The 14,046-nt window shown below is 41.7% G+C and overlaps 1 protein-coding gene across 1 annotated transcript in view; it reads right to left on the bottom strand.

Annotated features, from left to right (window-relative positions):
- Positions 1 to 1,195: 1,195 nt before the first annotated feature.
- The window catches only part of GAD1 (glutamate decarboxylase 1), a 38,551-nt gene continuing 25,700 nt past the window's right edge, over positions 1,196 to 14,046 (bottom strand). Inside the window, exons 10-17 of the mRNA XM_006213960.3 lie at positions 13,977 to 14,031; positions 12,594 to 12,710; positions 11,295 to 11,359; positions 8,373 to 8,451; positions 7,135 to 7,284; positions 4,988 to 5,095; positions 3,476 to 3,565; positions 1,196 to 2,645 (exon numbers count right to left, since the gene is read on the bottom strand). Of these exons, the coding sequence (XP_006214022.1) occupies positions 2,472 to 2,645; positions 3,476 to 3,565; positions 4,988 to 5,095; positions 7,135 to 7,284; positions 8,373 to 8,451; positions 11,295 to 11,359; positions 12,594 to 12,710; positions 13,977 to 14,031 (838 nt within the window). The 3' untranslated portion in view covers positions 1,196 to 2,471. The remainder of the gene's footprint in view (positions 2,646 to 3,475; positions 3,566 to 4,987; positions 5,096 to 7,134; positions 7,285 to 8,372; positions 8,452 to 11,294; positions 11,360 to 12,593; positions 12,711 to 13,976; positions 14,032 to 14,046) is intronic.

Raw genomic sequence — 14,046 nt, 5'->3', positions numbered from 1 at the left:
AAAGAAACAAATTACTGTATTAGGGGAAAAAATGGAGAATATACATACAGATGCAACAGATTGAAAAAAATATTATGGACAACTTCATAATTACCTGAAAACTCAAAAATATGCATTAAATTCCTGAAAAAAAATGCAACTCACAAAAACTGACTCAAGAAAACTTGGAAAACTTAAATACTTAATGTTTAACTAAACATTAAATACTCATTTATTATTGAAATTCTTAGCAAACTAGAAATAAAAAGAAACTTCTTTAACTCAATAAAGGATATCTACAGAAAAACCTATAGGAAACATAAGACTAAATGGTATCTGGTGAAAACATTTCCTGTAATATCAGGAATAAAGCAAGATGCCTGCTACCAACACTTCATTTCCTCATCGCACTGGGTATCTTGGCCTGCACAGTATATCAAGGAAAAGGGGGGAAAATGTATAAGGATCAGAAAGGAATAAACACAACTGTCACCCATAGATGATATATTTCTGGAAAACAAAAATTTTTTTGAGTTTCAGCAAGTTTCATGTACTCTTACCGTACAATCAAGGAATCCTACAACTAGTTACTTACCCAAGTTAAGTGAAAACCTATGTTCACACGAAAATTTGCACACTAAAGTTTATAGTGCTTAATAGGATAATTAATTATCAGAGCTTAATAGGATATCATAGAAAATGGATCCTATTCGTTAATGATCCAGCATCAAAATGTATTTCCCATGGAAGTGAATTGGGCCCACTGCACAAGCGTTAAGCAGCAGGAAGGAGTAATTCTGTAATCTTAGAGGCTTTCAGAACCACAGACGCCAAATGATGAAAGATTCCCCACTAGATGGAAAGTTTGTCTGCCATGAACACCTCTGTAACCCCAGTGCTAGAGCAGTGCCTGCTCTAGAGGAAGCAAACGCTTGTTGAATGACTGAATGAACAGAACTCCAAGATGCAGATAAGAAAATGAAAAAGAGAAAGAGCTTTTTTTTTTTTTCTAGGTGTGAACAGCAAATTTTATTTAATTAGAATCCCACTGATTTTTAGGTAAAGGGCTTGGGAACCTAAGACCATGGGTTGATTCCTAGTTGAATAAAGGTACTGAGCATCACCTAAAGTCAGTGGAGAGTGAATGGCTGGTGGTGATCCCAATACCTGTCACTGGAAACCTCTCTTCCTACACAAAACAGAAACTGGAAGAAACTTAAGTTCAAATTCTCCATGGAGAATATTTTTATTTACTTAGATTCTTCTTGCATACTCTAAAACGCACAGTGTGAATTTCCCTTTTCTTCAAAAACAGTTGTGAGCCTGGTCGATTTATCTGAGCTCTTCGGAAGGTCTTGGGAAACATTGCTTTAGGTTTGAGCTAAGCGAGTCACAGAGATTGGTCATGAACTACTACAACATTACAGGAGGTCTAGTTATTATCCAACAGTTACTACAAAAGCATAGAGAACACCAGACATACAGCCAGACAGAGAGGGTAAGAGCAGAGCAGATGCCACATGAGTGATGGGATTGCCATGGATACAACATTACATACAGTATCAGATTCTCTTGCAGACAGTAAACTTATGCTTAAGTCACTATTTTAAGGGCACTCTAATATAAATACAAGTCTCACTAATTTTCATCTTTTCTCTTTGGCTCACAAATGCACAGAAAGACCATAAACAGTTTTCAGAACTTACTGCATCAATATATAAACATCATACATTACAATTGGGAAGAAAATACAAGACACCTCTTTAACATGGTAAATCTCTGAATATAAATAAGCAAGTATTTCATTTACCTACAATTAAACAGTCTTTAAAATCATTATATGTGTTCTTCCCCTCCCCTCCCCAAGGTCAGACAACAGAAATATACACAATCTACACAAATTAATCTCTAAAAATACAGCAATAGTACACCTGTAACAATGACGCTGCTACTATTTCCCCCTAACAGGGTACTAATGGGGAGGGTGGGACTCTTGTCATCCTGTGGCACTTTTTCTCATCCATCATCACTTCAGGTGGGAGAAACCCTGACAATGAGGTCAACTCCCGCCAACAGTGTTTCCCTTGGTCTCGAACACATGACATTTTGAAAAACTTCTTTCCTGAGGTGGTTGGGCAAGCTGGTTTGCAGCACATTTGGCCCCTCAGTAACTGCTGATGGTGAAGTTCATTCTCTTGGAGTGGGAGACATGCTGCGATCTATTACTAAACCACGCTCATTATACACACATATATTTATAGAGAGAGGTATATATAACTGTACATATATACTGGGTTCCTAAGATACAACTTTTTAAAAAGAACATTATTTCCTGCTAACTCTAACAAGCTTAAGTAAGGTTTGAACAGTATTCCTCAAGAGATGAAGTTTTCACCCAATGAGATGGCCTATGTGTTTCAGCGACATAGAGAGGTTGTTCTAGAGTGCCAGGGGAAAGGGAATTCCCAGAAACTCATGGTCTATGGACACAATCACAGGTCCTGGCCCAGTCTTTCTATCTCCTCAATGAGGAAGTCGATATCAGACTGGGTCGCGGCTGGGTTCGAGATGACCATCCGGAAGAAGTTGGCCTTGTCCCCCTGAGGCTGGTAGCCCACCATGGTCGTGCCAGACTCCATCATCAGGGCTTTGATTTTGGGGGCCACCTTGTGAGGGAAAATACAAAACAAAACTCAAGACTGATATTAACACCATGCTCTTCTTAACAATGCAATTCATTTCTTAGTTGGAAAAAAAAGAGCTATTTGACTTTTGTGATTTGTGTTTATACTGACATAAAGGCAAAGAAATATTTTATATCCAGGTTTCTTCAGTGGCTAATAGCTAACGACTGTTCAAGTCTACCCAATCATGAATTCCCACAGAAAGCACTGTGCAACTGAATTTTGACAGTCGGACTTAGAATGATGATAATAAAATTAAAATCAAAAACAAAACTGAGAAGTTCACATGGCCAACAACACAAATTAGGGCTTCTGCTTGTTCAGCACCTAGGGTACTGTCTGGCACATAGACTGTGCTCAACAAATATGTGTTGAATAGTTAGATCAAGGAAATATTACATAAATTAAATATAATACAAACAACTATACACCATATATAAACTAGACACAGAAATCAACAACTAGAATGAGTCAGGATTAGAGAAGACTACAACTTAGAAGCTATCTTAACAGACATAGTTTAATATGAAAGGTCCTAGGAATATGTATATTATTCAATTGTCCTGCATATGGCCCCTATGATGACAAACAACACCCCAAGACAGGGATGCATTCCCCCAGAGTTCCCGCTGCATCTGAACCACAGCAAGGGGACATCCAGACCCAAGAAGAAGACTGTAACAAGATATTCCCTACCACTCCAAGCCTTTAGCCTTTTTTCTCCCCTATTAGAAAGACACATTAGAGCGAGGATGTTCTGACCAGCCAGAGAAATCACAGCGAGTTAGATGAGACAAGGAGAGATTCCATACCCTGTGCAGTTTTTCCCGTCGCTCAGGGCTGTCTGGAACGCCCCTGAGGCTTTGTGGAATATACCAGAAACAGACATTCGTATGCTCAGGCTGCAGAGATTTTCACAAACAAGCACACATACGAACAAAACAGAAAATTATGAGAACTTGAGAGAAAGCTGTTCCAAAACCCCTAAGTACCCCTAGTGGTAGTCCCTCAGATCAGAAAAGAAAAGAAAGAAAGAAATAAAAGGCTTCATGTTAATTCTACACTTGGGAGAACAAAGCTTGGTTTATCCCATCATATTTGGCAAGAGAGTTATTTCCCATAACCGATTCTAGATGACTAAAGTTACCCAACTTTAAACATTGAAATGTTAAAAAAATTACATATGGGGAGTTTTAAAAGAAAAGTATTATCTACCTTGCCATTTTGCAGTGCCTCATATACAGAGGATGCTTGAAACATAGTTAATTTTATTGGTACTGAACCTTCTCTTAACGATTCAGGATTATCATAATGAACATTAATACCGGTTCTCAACGCTAAGACCAAGCTTGCTGAGTGTCTAGAACGGTTTGGTGTTCCCATCCCAAAGACTCTCGTGCTTTTTGAGTCCTTCTGTACTCTCGCTATTGTTTTTCAATTTTCTTCCTAGTTACTGTTTGCCATCACTTTCACAGGCTTGAGACATCACATTTGTTTTAACCTGCTAGTAGAATGTTTAAAACAGTGCAAATGATGAGAGCGGGCCACAGAGGTGAAATGCACAAGCACCATATGACCGATCTGAACTGCTCAGGGCTCCTTCTTGCTCATCTGGTGACTCTCCAGGATGTTCCTGGCAGGCTAGGAGCCTGCTAAGTAGACTAAGTTGAATGTGGGTGGTGGTCCATGACACTGGGTTATGAGTAGATTTCCTTTTGTTCAACACTGGCTCCTATTCCAACTTTCTTTATCCAGCTGTGGGCTCCAGGAAGGCGGAGACAGCACTTGCTATGGTCACTAGTGTATGTCCCAGCGCCTGGCCTAGGGGAGGGCACCCAGCAGGCCCTCAGTCAACACTGGAATGACAAGTACCTTATTGTGTGCAGTGTGGATCTGAACTCAGGGCAGAGGCAATTTTATCTTGCTCTCCTCACAATGAATCTACATAAAGGAGAACTTCACTTTAGAACCAGTCTTGGGAGACAAGGATATACCCATCCTATAAGCTTCTTGGGACTGAGGAATACTTTATCCTGGAGGTGCAACACAATAATCAGACCTGAGAATGATAAAGGATTCAGATCCGCCAAGGAAAGACCTTTTGTTTGCAAATGGCTGGCTGAGAGTATACCATTTTAGAAGAGGCAAAGGGGAAAAGTCATCCCAATGCTAATGGAAGAAACATTCGTGGGCACAGAGGGAATTAAATGAAGGATGCATAGAACGAAAATTCAGAAAATTCAGCAGAAAATAGGCAATGGGGGACAATATGGCTTCAGGAGCATCACTCATAGATTTTCCAGAAGTCCAGGATGTCAACGTACCTCACCATCGAAAACCATCTCAAATTCTTCTCTGCTTTTAATCTTGGTGTAGAGGTATTCAGCCAGCTCCAAGCATTTATTGATCTGATTTTCAAAGCCCACTGTGCCCTGTTTTAAAACAAGAAAAGTCATGTTTATTGGTGAGAGGTTGCATTTCCCTGCGATGGCATTTGCAAGGGCTGTGTTGTTTGTGTCTATTGGAAGTATACATAGGAATATTCTTGGAGATGGTTAGCAGGAAGCATCTCATTAAATGTGAACAGCTTTCTCATAGCCCTGCATGCAATAAAATGAAGTGTGCCTAATCTCTTTTGAAGGCACTCTGGTCTCTGGGCAGTTATTCTCAAAAGGGCTTTTTGCTTCTTGCTAGTAATTCATAGCCTGAACCTGAAGCCCATTTCTGGTTTGCTTTAGGATAGTGTCACCCAAATCCTCCTCTATGGACTGAAGCCAGTCCACAAACTGTAATCAGTCCATGATAAGATGAGCAGAGAAATTTAGATTAAGCAATAAGAAATCTGTATAGCTATCTGACAGTAACTTTATGTCTTGAATCTCATTTTTAAAATTGATCTTTGTATGTACTTTGTATGGTTTTTTATTTCACTTTTCTAGCAAGTTATCTTTATTGTATTGGTGGATGATAGGTTAAAAAAAACCAACAAAACAATTAGTTCTGCACCATAGACAGGTGGAGAAATACTACTTTAGAATCCACCTTCCCCAACTGGAAATCCTGGCCAAAGCCATTCCCCTTACACCCAGGCAGGCTTACTTTCACACAACACGCTATTATCCCTTTTTGGTGACAGGCAGGCAGACAGATGGGGAAGCCACTGGTCTCGGCATGTGTACCCGAGATTGCCATCGCTCCAACTATTGACAAACTGGTTGAGCACGAGTTTCAAAAGCCAGCATGGCTGATTAGTCACAGCAGCACAGGGGTTGTGGAGTGGGTCGGTGTTCACAGGGAGAGCAGATGCACGAGGCTGGTGGATCGCTAACGTGTCTGGATGAAGTCCAATCCTGGCCAAGCAGCAGTCACTGCTGAGCGGACAGCCCGGCCAGTCCATTTTCCACTTGGGAATGAAGCCCGCCCCAGAGTCCCACCTCAGGAATCAATTCACTGGGAGCCCAGGTTCCAGCGGTAATTATTAGGCAAAGCGAAGGCAGATTCCTGAGACAGGCCATGTGGTTATTAGGTTTCTGTATGATAGGGTTCTTTCTCTTGTTGCCATTTCTCGGTCTATATAGGCTTCAAATACCTATGATTACTTTGTGGTAAAAATCAAATTCAGACTATTTCTATATTAAGACAAAATGATGTAATGATGAAAAAAAATAATCTGTCAAATTCTTCCTACAGAAGAAACATTTGACTAGATGTTTGGCTGGAAAACCTTGTTGTTTGGGTATCAGTAGCCCCAGTCTTAAACTTGGAAATGTATTAAAATTAATTTACAGTAGATAAATAAAAACAATGGTTGCAACTGAAAGCTGTGAACTCACATTGCCTTTACCTGATTGCATAAAAATACTTTTGAAACAGTCACATGGTATTCCTTTCCCTTAGCCTTATTTTGAGGGAAATTCAAACAGGTTGCTTTTTTTCCCCTAGACCCAGAAATAGAACCTGAAAGATTCTGTCTAGGATTTCTCCGGATAAAGTATGCATTTTCTAGAAGAGAGTATAAAAGTACAAATAATGGGAAAGCCATTATTTAAAAAGAACTTAAAACTGTCAGATATAGCCCATGACTCGAGGCCTCATAAAGGAACTCAGGGATCTGCACAGAATAATGCAGTAATTTTCTCTTTATCTCTTTCTCTACATCTGCACTAAATAATATCAGCATCCCTAAGGATTGCTGGGGACGTCCTTATCTTGGCAAAATTTTTAGTGCTCATCAGAGAAAGTTATAAGAAAACATCATGCTAATTCACACTGAGGAGATTGAATGGAAGGAGAGAGACTTTGACATAAAGGATAAAACAATTCATTCGCAAACAAAGAAAATACCGTTAACTCAATTATCTATTGATTATGGACATAATAAATTGTCTGTAATATATCTTTGCCTCACTTTCACCAGCCAGCCTGTGAAAATTACATTTCTGCTCTGTTTCCCAGACGCCCTCCTCCGTACCTTTGCTTTCCACATCAGCCAGAACTTGAAGATGTCCACATGGCGGCCACATTGAATGGCCTTGTCCCCAGTGTCGTAGGAGACATCATACTGCTTATCTGGCTGGAAGAGGTACCCTGCACACATCTGGTTGCATCCTTGGAGGATACCCTGTCAGGGGAATCAAGGCAGGTGTGTAACTGCAGCCACAGGTCAGAGGCATGGATGGCTTTGAAACAGGACAGGCTGGACTGGGGGTCATGTACATACAACCTTCTCACGTCTCGTGAGGCCTTGCCGTTATTCTGATGTCCTTCTCTAAAACCATCCTTAGAAAAACCTTTGCCCCTTTTCCTCTATCACTCTGATTTGAAAATGATCTTTTATCTCAGATGCCAACAAGCGCCCTTCTACTGTCCCTCTGAGGGGCATCTGGAAATTTGTGTGGGTGTTTTGGGTTACTTCGACAGCTGGAGAGAGCTGTAGCATTCAGTCGGCAGTGGTAAGGGATATAAACTTCCTGTAGAAGGTGGGACAGTCTCAAGTGTGGAAGAAATTTCTTCCCCCAAAGCATCCCCTAAAAAGTGTTCCAATCTTTCCCAGGATCTCCTGTGGAAGTAACAGGCACTCTACTTAGGAGTGGACTAAGGAGCTTGTGCAGGTTCCGGATCCTACAAGTTGGTGACAGACTTTTGGGAGTGCCTCAGTGTGCAAGTTTTGTTGGAGGAACAGTGCTCTCGAGGGCAGGGTCCTATTATCAGGTGCTTAAAGGAGACAATACACTACTAACTCCTTTGCAGAAGCTTCTTGCTCAACCTCCCTGGTTGCCCTAAGCTAACATTTGTAGTTCTGGTTCTGCCTAATTTGTTTCAGCTCTTGGGACCACAAGTTCATGCTAAGGACATGAAGTACGTTCCAGCGACCCCTTTTTGTCATCAGTGAGGTGAGGGTTAGCGGCTCACCCTATAGCGCTCACTTTCATTTGAACAAACGTGAAGGAACGTGAAATGAAATAACGCCCTTGTCGTTTCTATCACTGATGGAGCCCTGAGCCCTGAGCCAGGAAGGAGGGCAGACAGAGCAGGAGCCCAGAGCGGGTGCGAGGTTAGCTGGAGCCTCACAGACACGGGCAGTCCAGACAGAGCTATCAGTCTTGTGAGTTCCTCTACAAGTACTGTAAAAAGACCCCATGCTTTTCTCTTCTCGGGCCTTCTAAACGGGGTGCAGGCCACCAGATCATCTTTGAGGGGAGTACAGACCTTTTCCTTGACAAGAATGGCGGAGCACTGCAACAGCACGCCCATCATCTTGTGAGGGTTCCAGGTGACCGAGCTGGCCCTGAAAGAAATACACGATGCTCAGAGGAGAAGGTGCAGGAGGCGACAAGAGGCAACCGTCCTCTTGAGAAAAGCACTGCCCACTGCAACCCTAGTCAATACAAGTTTTCAGTGTCCAGTCCCCTAAGTTGACTAATCAGGTAGTAAGCAAATACTCTGCTGGCAGTCTCAGAATACTAAGCAGCAGACTGTCTCTTCTGTTAATAATAGCTAACTTTTATGAAGAACATTTATTATGTGTCCTGCTGTCCTAAGAGTATTACAAGCATTTTATCAGTATGGTGTCATGGTTAGGAACTCAAGCTTGGAGCCAGATTACCCAAGTCTGAATCCTGGCTCTGACATTTGCTAGTTTGGGCAAATGACATAACTCCCTTGTGGCTCAGTTTTCCTGTCTTTAAAATGTGGAGAATAGTGTCTACCTCAAGGAATTGAATAAAGGATAAAATGAATCACTAAATATATAATACTAATAACCATGCTTGGAATACTTAATTCTCACAACAACCTTATGACATAAGGATGAGTATCACCTTTACTTTAGATGGAGAGACTGAGGCACAAAAGGGTTCAATACATCACCCAGAGTCACATAACTGGGAAGTGTTGGAGCCAAGATTCAAGTTCAGGGAGTCTAACCGCAGAGCCAGTGCTCATAACGCCTCCGTTAGACTACCTCCCTCTAGTCAACGGACTGGCTTTTCTGCCTTCCTCTTCTTACTTATAGGCTGGGGATGCTGCTTGTAAGGTACTATGAAGACTGACATTTTAAAGCAAGAATCAGTGAGACAATTCTAGACTTTGACTACTTAGCAGCATTGTTTAAATGCTAAATAAACATGATCTTGCCAGTTTAGGCTGCAGTGATAGCTTTAACAAGCATGGTCTCCTAGCAACCGCATCACTCTGTCAGACACAATTAAATGGTTAAGGAGCACACTAGCTAGGACATTACGGAAACAACTAAGTGTAATGTATGATGATTAAAACTTGGATAACTCCTTCCCAATGGCCTAGCCCCCAGCTGGGCTCTGTGCTTTAATACCTGTGAAGGATGTTTTCCCCAGACGTATCAATTGGCTTGGAATTATACTGCCTCTGCTCTCCCTGGATCTAAATTCCTGCTGTGAATTTTTAACCTCTTCCTCTTGCTTTGGTCCTTTACAGGGAAAATAATTTAGTGTATATGTGACTATAAGGTGTACACTGTATATCAAGGAGAAGAGAGAGAGGCCTGAAGTACCTTCCGCCACGTGCATAATAAAGAAAGCCTTTATGAAAGAGACTTGGGAAAAGTTCACTATAATATGTATCTCATCAGAAAGCATCAGTGTCAAGCCATACTTACAAGGCAGAGAATTTACCCAATTTTCTCATAGCCATCATTTAGTGAATCATTTAAAAACTATAGATAGTAATTGACTATACTTCAATTAAAAAAAACTATATATAGATCACACAAAATGTCTTAAATTAAACTTTTTTTTTTAATGTCCTAAAGGTCAATGATTCTTCAGTGCTACAAACGGAAAGTAATAAGACATGATATGGATTCAATTTCCTTCAGAAGATATATACGCTTTAAAATGTTAGAAAAGAGAAAGTCTAGGGCAAAACGTTTAAGAGAGCTAAAGCACAGCTAGACTGGCCCGTCTACATTTAAGATATTGTCCTCCAAGTTAAGGGTCACATAACTAGGCTTCTGTGAGTCCCACTCACTTTAATACTGGCCTTTCAAAATGGAAACGCAGGGGAAGAAGTATAGGAGAGGCAACAAAAACTCAAACAACTTGAGTGCTGTCCCTGATGCCTGCTCCCTTCCACCTCTCCAACCTCAGTCTGCTCTGAACTCTCACTTTGCTCCAGCCACACTGGCCTCTTTGATGGGCTTTCCTCCAACACACCAAGAATAGTCCTACCACGGGGCCTTTGCACTTGGCCTCCCCCCTCTTAGAATACTCTTCCTTGTATCTGTGCTTCCTGTCTCCCTTTATCCTAGTGTCTGCTGAAATGTCACCTCTTCAGAAAGGCCTCTGATGACCCTGTCTAAAATAGCACGCCTTGGCAGATTAAATATCTTTTTGTTTATGAACATCTAATTCATAGACAGTAAGCTTCGGGAGAGTAAATCTTTTAGTTGATACCACCTTCTACATGTTGCCTTATTTTTCCTATATGTACCAGGTACACCTTTTTAGAAAAGTGTCAGAGGTGGCTGGACTGAATACGAGTACCTGAGCATTCACGTCCATGCCTGCCTGTCTTGTGAAAGACACTCAGTAAATACCTGCTTAGTGAATCCATGACTCAATATGAATTCATTTTGGATCAATAATTAGAAGTCAGGTCAAAATCATATTTGGCTTAGAACACCCACTGAACTTGAATAGTGAACAAGAAAATAAGTAAGTTAGGTAAGCTGAGTGTCCTACCCCTCCCCCAGGTGTAAGCTTAGAGAAAAAGAAGAATGAAATGAATCAGTGCCCCTTCCTGTGCCCTTGACAAACTCCCATTTAGCCTCCAAATTCCCACACAGTAAGTCTCCCTTCTCTCCTGCCTGGGCACCTTGCAATCACATCTGCCAGTGAGCTTATCACGAGGTGTGGTCACTCTTTGTTTACTTGTTTTTCTCTCTTTCTAAACCATGAACTCATTGTGGGGAAAGCTCAAAGATGACTGATTTCCCAGTACCTAGCGTATAACAGGTGCTCAGTAAGTTCCTGCTGAATGAAAATGAGCTTAGATTGAATATGATTCTGGGAGTCAGGGCAGGGACATCAGCGGACTCGGTAGCACAGCAGGTTTGATGGCCTGAGCGGAAGGAGGCCCTGGCTCAGCCCTTACCTTTCGATGCCACTGAGTTTATGACGGTGCTTCCTGGACATGAGCAGCCCACCGCCCCAGGCGGCCTGTGAGGACAGAGAAAAGAGAGGGAAAGGGGGCTGTGACACTGAAGAACCCAAACCTGGCCCCCTCCACACCCCAGCAAAGCATGAGAGAGAATGTAAACAGTGAGAAACAGAAGCTTCTGTAACAAGAGGAACCCTCACTGATTGTTCAGCTGAGGGCATTTGTAGTTATTCATTTTGATCACTTCTCCTTCAAGAGCTCCTCCAGCTTAACATCGAGCATCTGCACAAGTGATTCAGGTCAACTGGGGCTGAGCCTGTGGTGCTAAGACCCAGGCCCAAAGTGCTCTGGAAAGCCAGAGACACTCAGTGGGCCCCCTGGGGAGCTCCAGAAGCAACACAAAGGACTGGAGGCTGCTGTCTGATTCTGCCTACAGTAGAGCTCTAAGGGCTCCTGAAAAACTCAGAAAGTAGCAGCCCTGGTAGACCTGGAGGTCCCACAACAGCTCCTGCAACAGCAAGACATTTTTGTGGGTCCCCTGATACATGTCTATCGAATGGCTTGGGACCCCACGTGACACAGGAACAGCCTATGTCATCATCTGTTCACTAGAAGGGTGGATCACCCCCTTGTCCAGTTGTGAGAAGTTAAACCCATATGAGAATGGAGAGAGAAAAAGGAAAAAAAAAACCCACCAAGTCACATGTGTGAAAATGTACTTCTTGTGTTCCTGGGAAAATCTGGAAATAAATCTCTTAATTGATAACACCTTCCAGATATTGTCTTCTTTTTCCTATATGTACCAGATAATGTGTTTCATTCTTTTCTTCCTCCCTCCCTCCCTTTGTTTCTTTCTTCCTTCCCACCTTCTCTTCCTTTCTTTTATAAAGAAAGTCTCACAGATGGCTGGACTAAAGGAATACTGCTGAGTGTCCAGATTCAGATTCACGGCCACTTTCTATATGTTATACCTTATATTTTTCCCATCTGTATTTCACTCTGTAGCCATTTGTTCAGACAAAAGCTTTCTGGGAAAGTGACAGAGATGGAATTCTAGGATGAACCACAGAAGACAGCAGTTGGCCAGAAAGGACTGGATGAATCCCAGAGAACAGACAGGCCTGGGGTATGCACCTGCTGTGAATGGCCCACCAAGGGGCAGGGGGCAGAGAAACGTGGTGTGGAGAGAGGCGACGGGAGGAGCTTGAGGCAAATCATAAAGCAGAGCTGCTCCCCCCTACCCCACCCCACCCATCCTGAATGGACCAGGCCACTCTGAATTATAGCACTTACATCGACATGCAGCCAAAGGTTATATTTCTCACATATATCTGCAATCTCCTGTATCGGATCAAAAGCGCCATAAACAGTCGTGCCGGCAGTTGCATTGACATACAGAGGAACATATCCCTATAAGGTAAGACAGACAGGCTGATTAGTCTTTCCAACCTCCCTCCTTTCCACATGAAGAAGATCTGCAGTAGCACTGACTTCTAACAGCGATCAGCTAAGCTGGTGTGGTATCAGACTCTCTGGGAAGATCCTCTGTTGGTTCATTCCTTCATTCCTTCATTTATTCAACAAATACTTTTTGAATGACGTTTACGTGCCAGGCTCTGTTGTGGATGCAGGGAATCCAGCAGCGAGCACAAAAGAAGATTTCTGTTCTCAGGGAGTTTGCATTCTAGTGGGGGGTGATTGACAATCAACAAAATTAAATAAGCCAAATAAATAGTATGTTTAGTAGCGGCAAGTTACATAGCAAACAATAAAGCAGTAAAGAGTGATAATAAGTGTTTGGAGCGATGGGAAAGTAGCTCTGGGTGTTATCTGGACATATGTTTTAGAAGCTGTGTAGTTCTAAGTGTATTAATGCCATAGTAATACTGAAGCACGGTTTGGTTACTGAAAACAAGTCTATACACCATTTCCCTAATAGTGGATACGATAAAATTTCAATGTGAACAAGAAATACGTGATAAGGTGGAGTAACAGAGCTCAGACAGGCTTGGGGAAATCTCTGACTCCTAGAAGCTGCCCCTTCAACCCTTTGCTCAGTCCCAGTGACATTTCTATCCATCTCCTCTGCTGAGATCCAGGCAAATAACCACAGTTAGAGAAGGATGTACAAGAATGTAACCAAAACAATGATGAGTTGGTAAATGGCCTGACAGTTACCTGGCAGTGCCCTGTGGATACATCTGTTGTATGTGATTTTTCTGTTTAATAGAATTTATTGAGGCTGGATTCACCAAGTATCATGGGCAACCTGCCAGGGCATGTAAGCACTTTGCTAAATAGAATCCTAACCTAAAATGATATTTGTTACAATGAAATTTCACTTAACAAGTAGCAAGTGAAAACCTCAATTAGGCTGTGTCTTCATGATGCTTAGAGACTGGATTTATTGATCTACATCAAATTAATCACTTGGCACAATGAAGACAGAGGGGGTTTAATGACTGAATTTTTCATTTAAAAAATGATATTGTATAAACAGAGCTTTAAAGCCAAGTCATCACACAAGCTGGAAATAAGCAAACACTGAAGAAAAGAATTTTAGTAATGCAATAAAATTATCTCTTGTATTATTAAAGACTTATTGTCTAGGGCAGAAAAAAGGAATTTTTAAAAATTTGTATTCACCAGAGTTTAGATGCACCCTAGGGGACATACCTTTTGCTTGGCTTCAAGAATTTTTGCCTCTAAATCAGCTGGAATTATCTTTCCCCTGTAATTATTATAA

Source organism: Vicugna pacos, chromosome 5 (genome assembly GCF_048564905.1).
Source record: "Vicugna pacos chromosome 5, VicPac4, whole genome shotgun sequence".
In the NCBI taxonomy this organism is placed as follows: domain Eukaryota; kingdom Metazoa; phylum Chordata; class Mammalia; order Artiodactyla; family Camelidae; genus Vicugna; species Vicugna pacos.
This window is presented reverse-complemented; position numbering and strand designations above follow the sequence as displayed.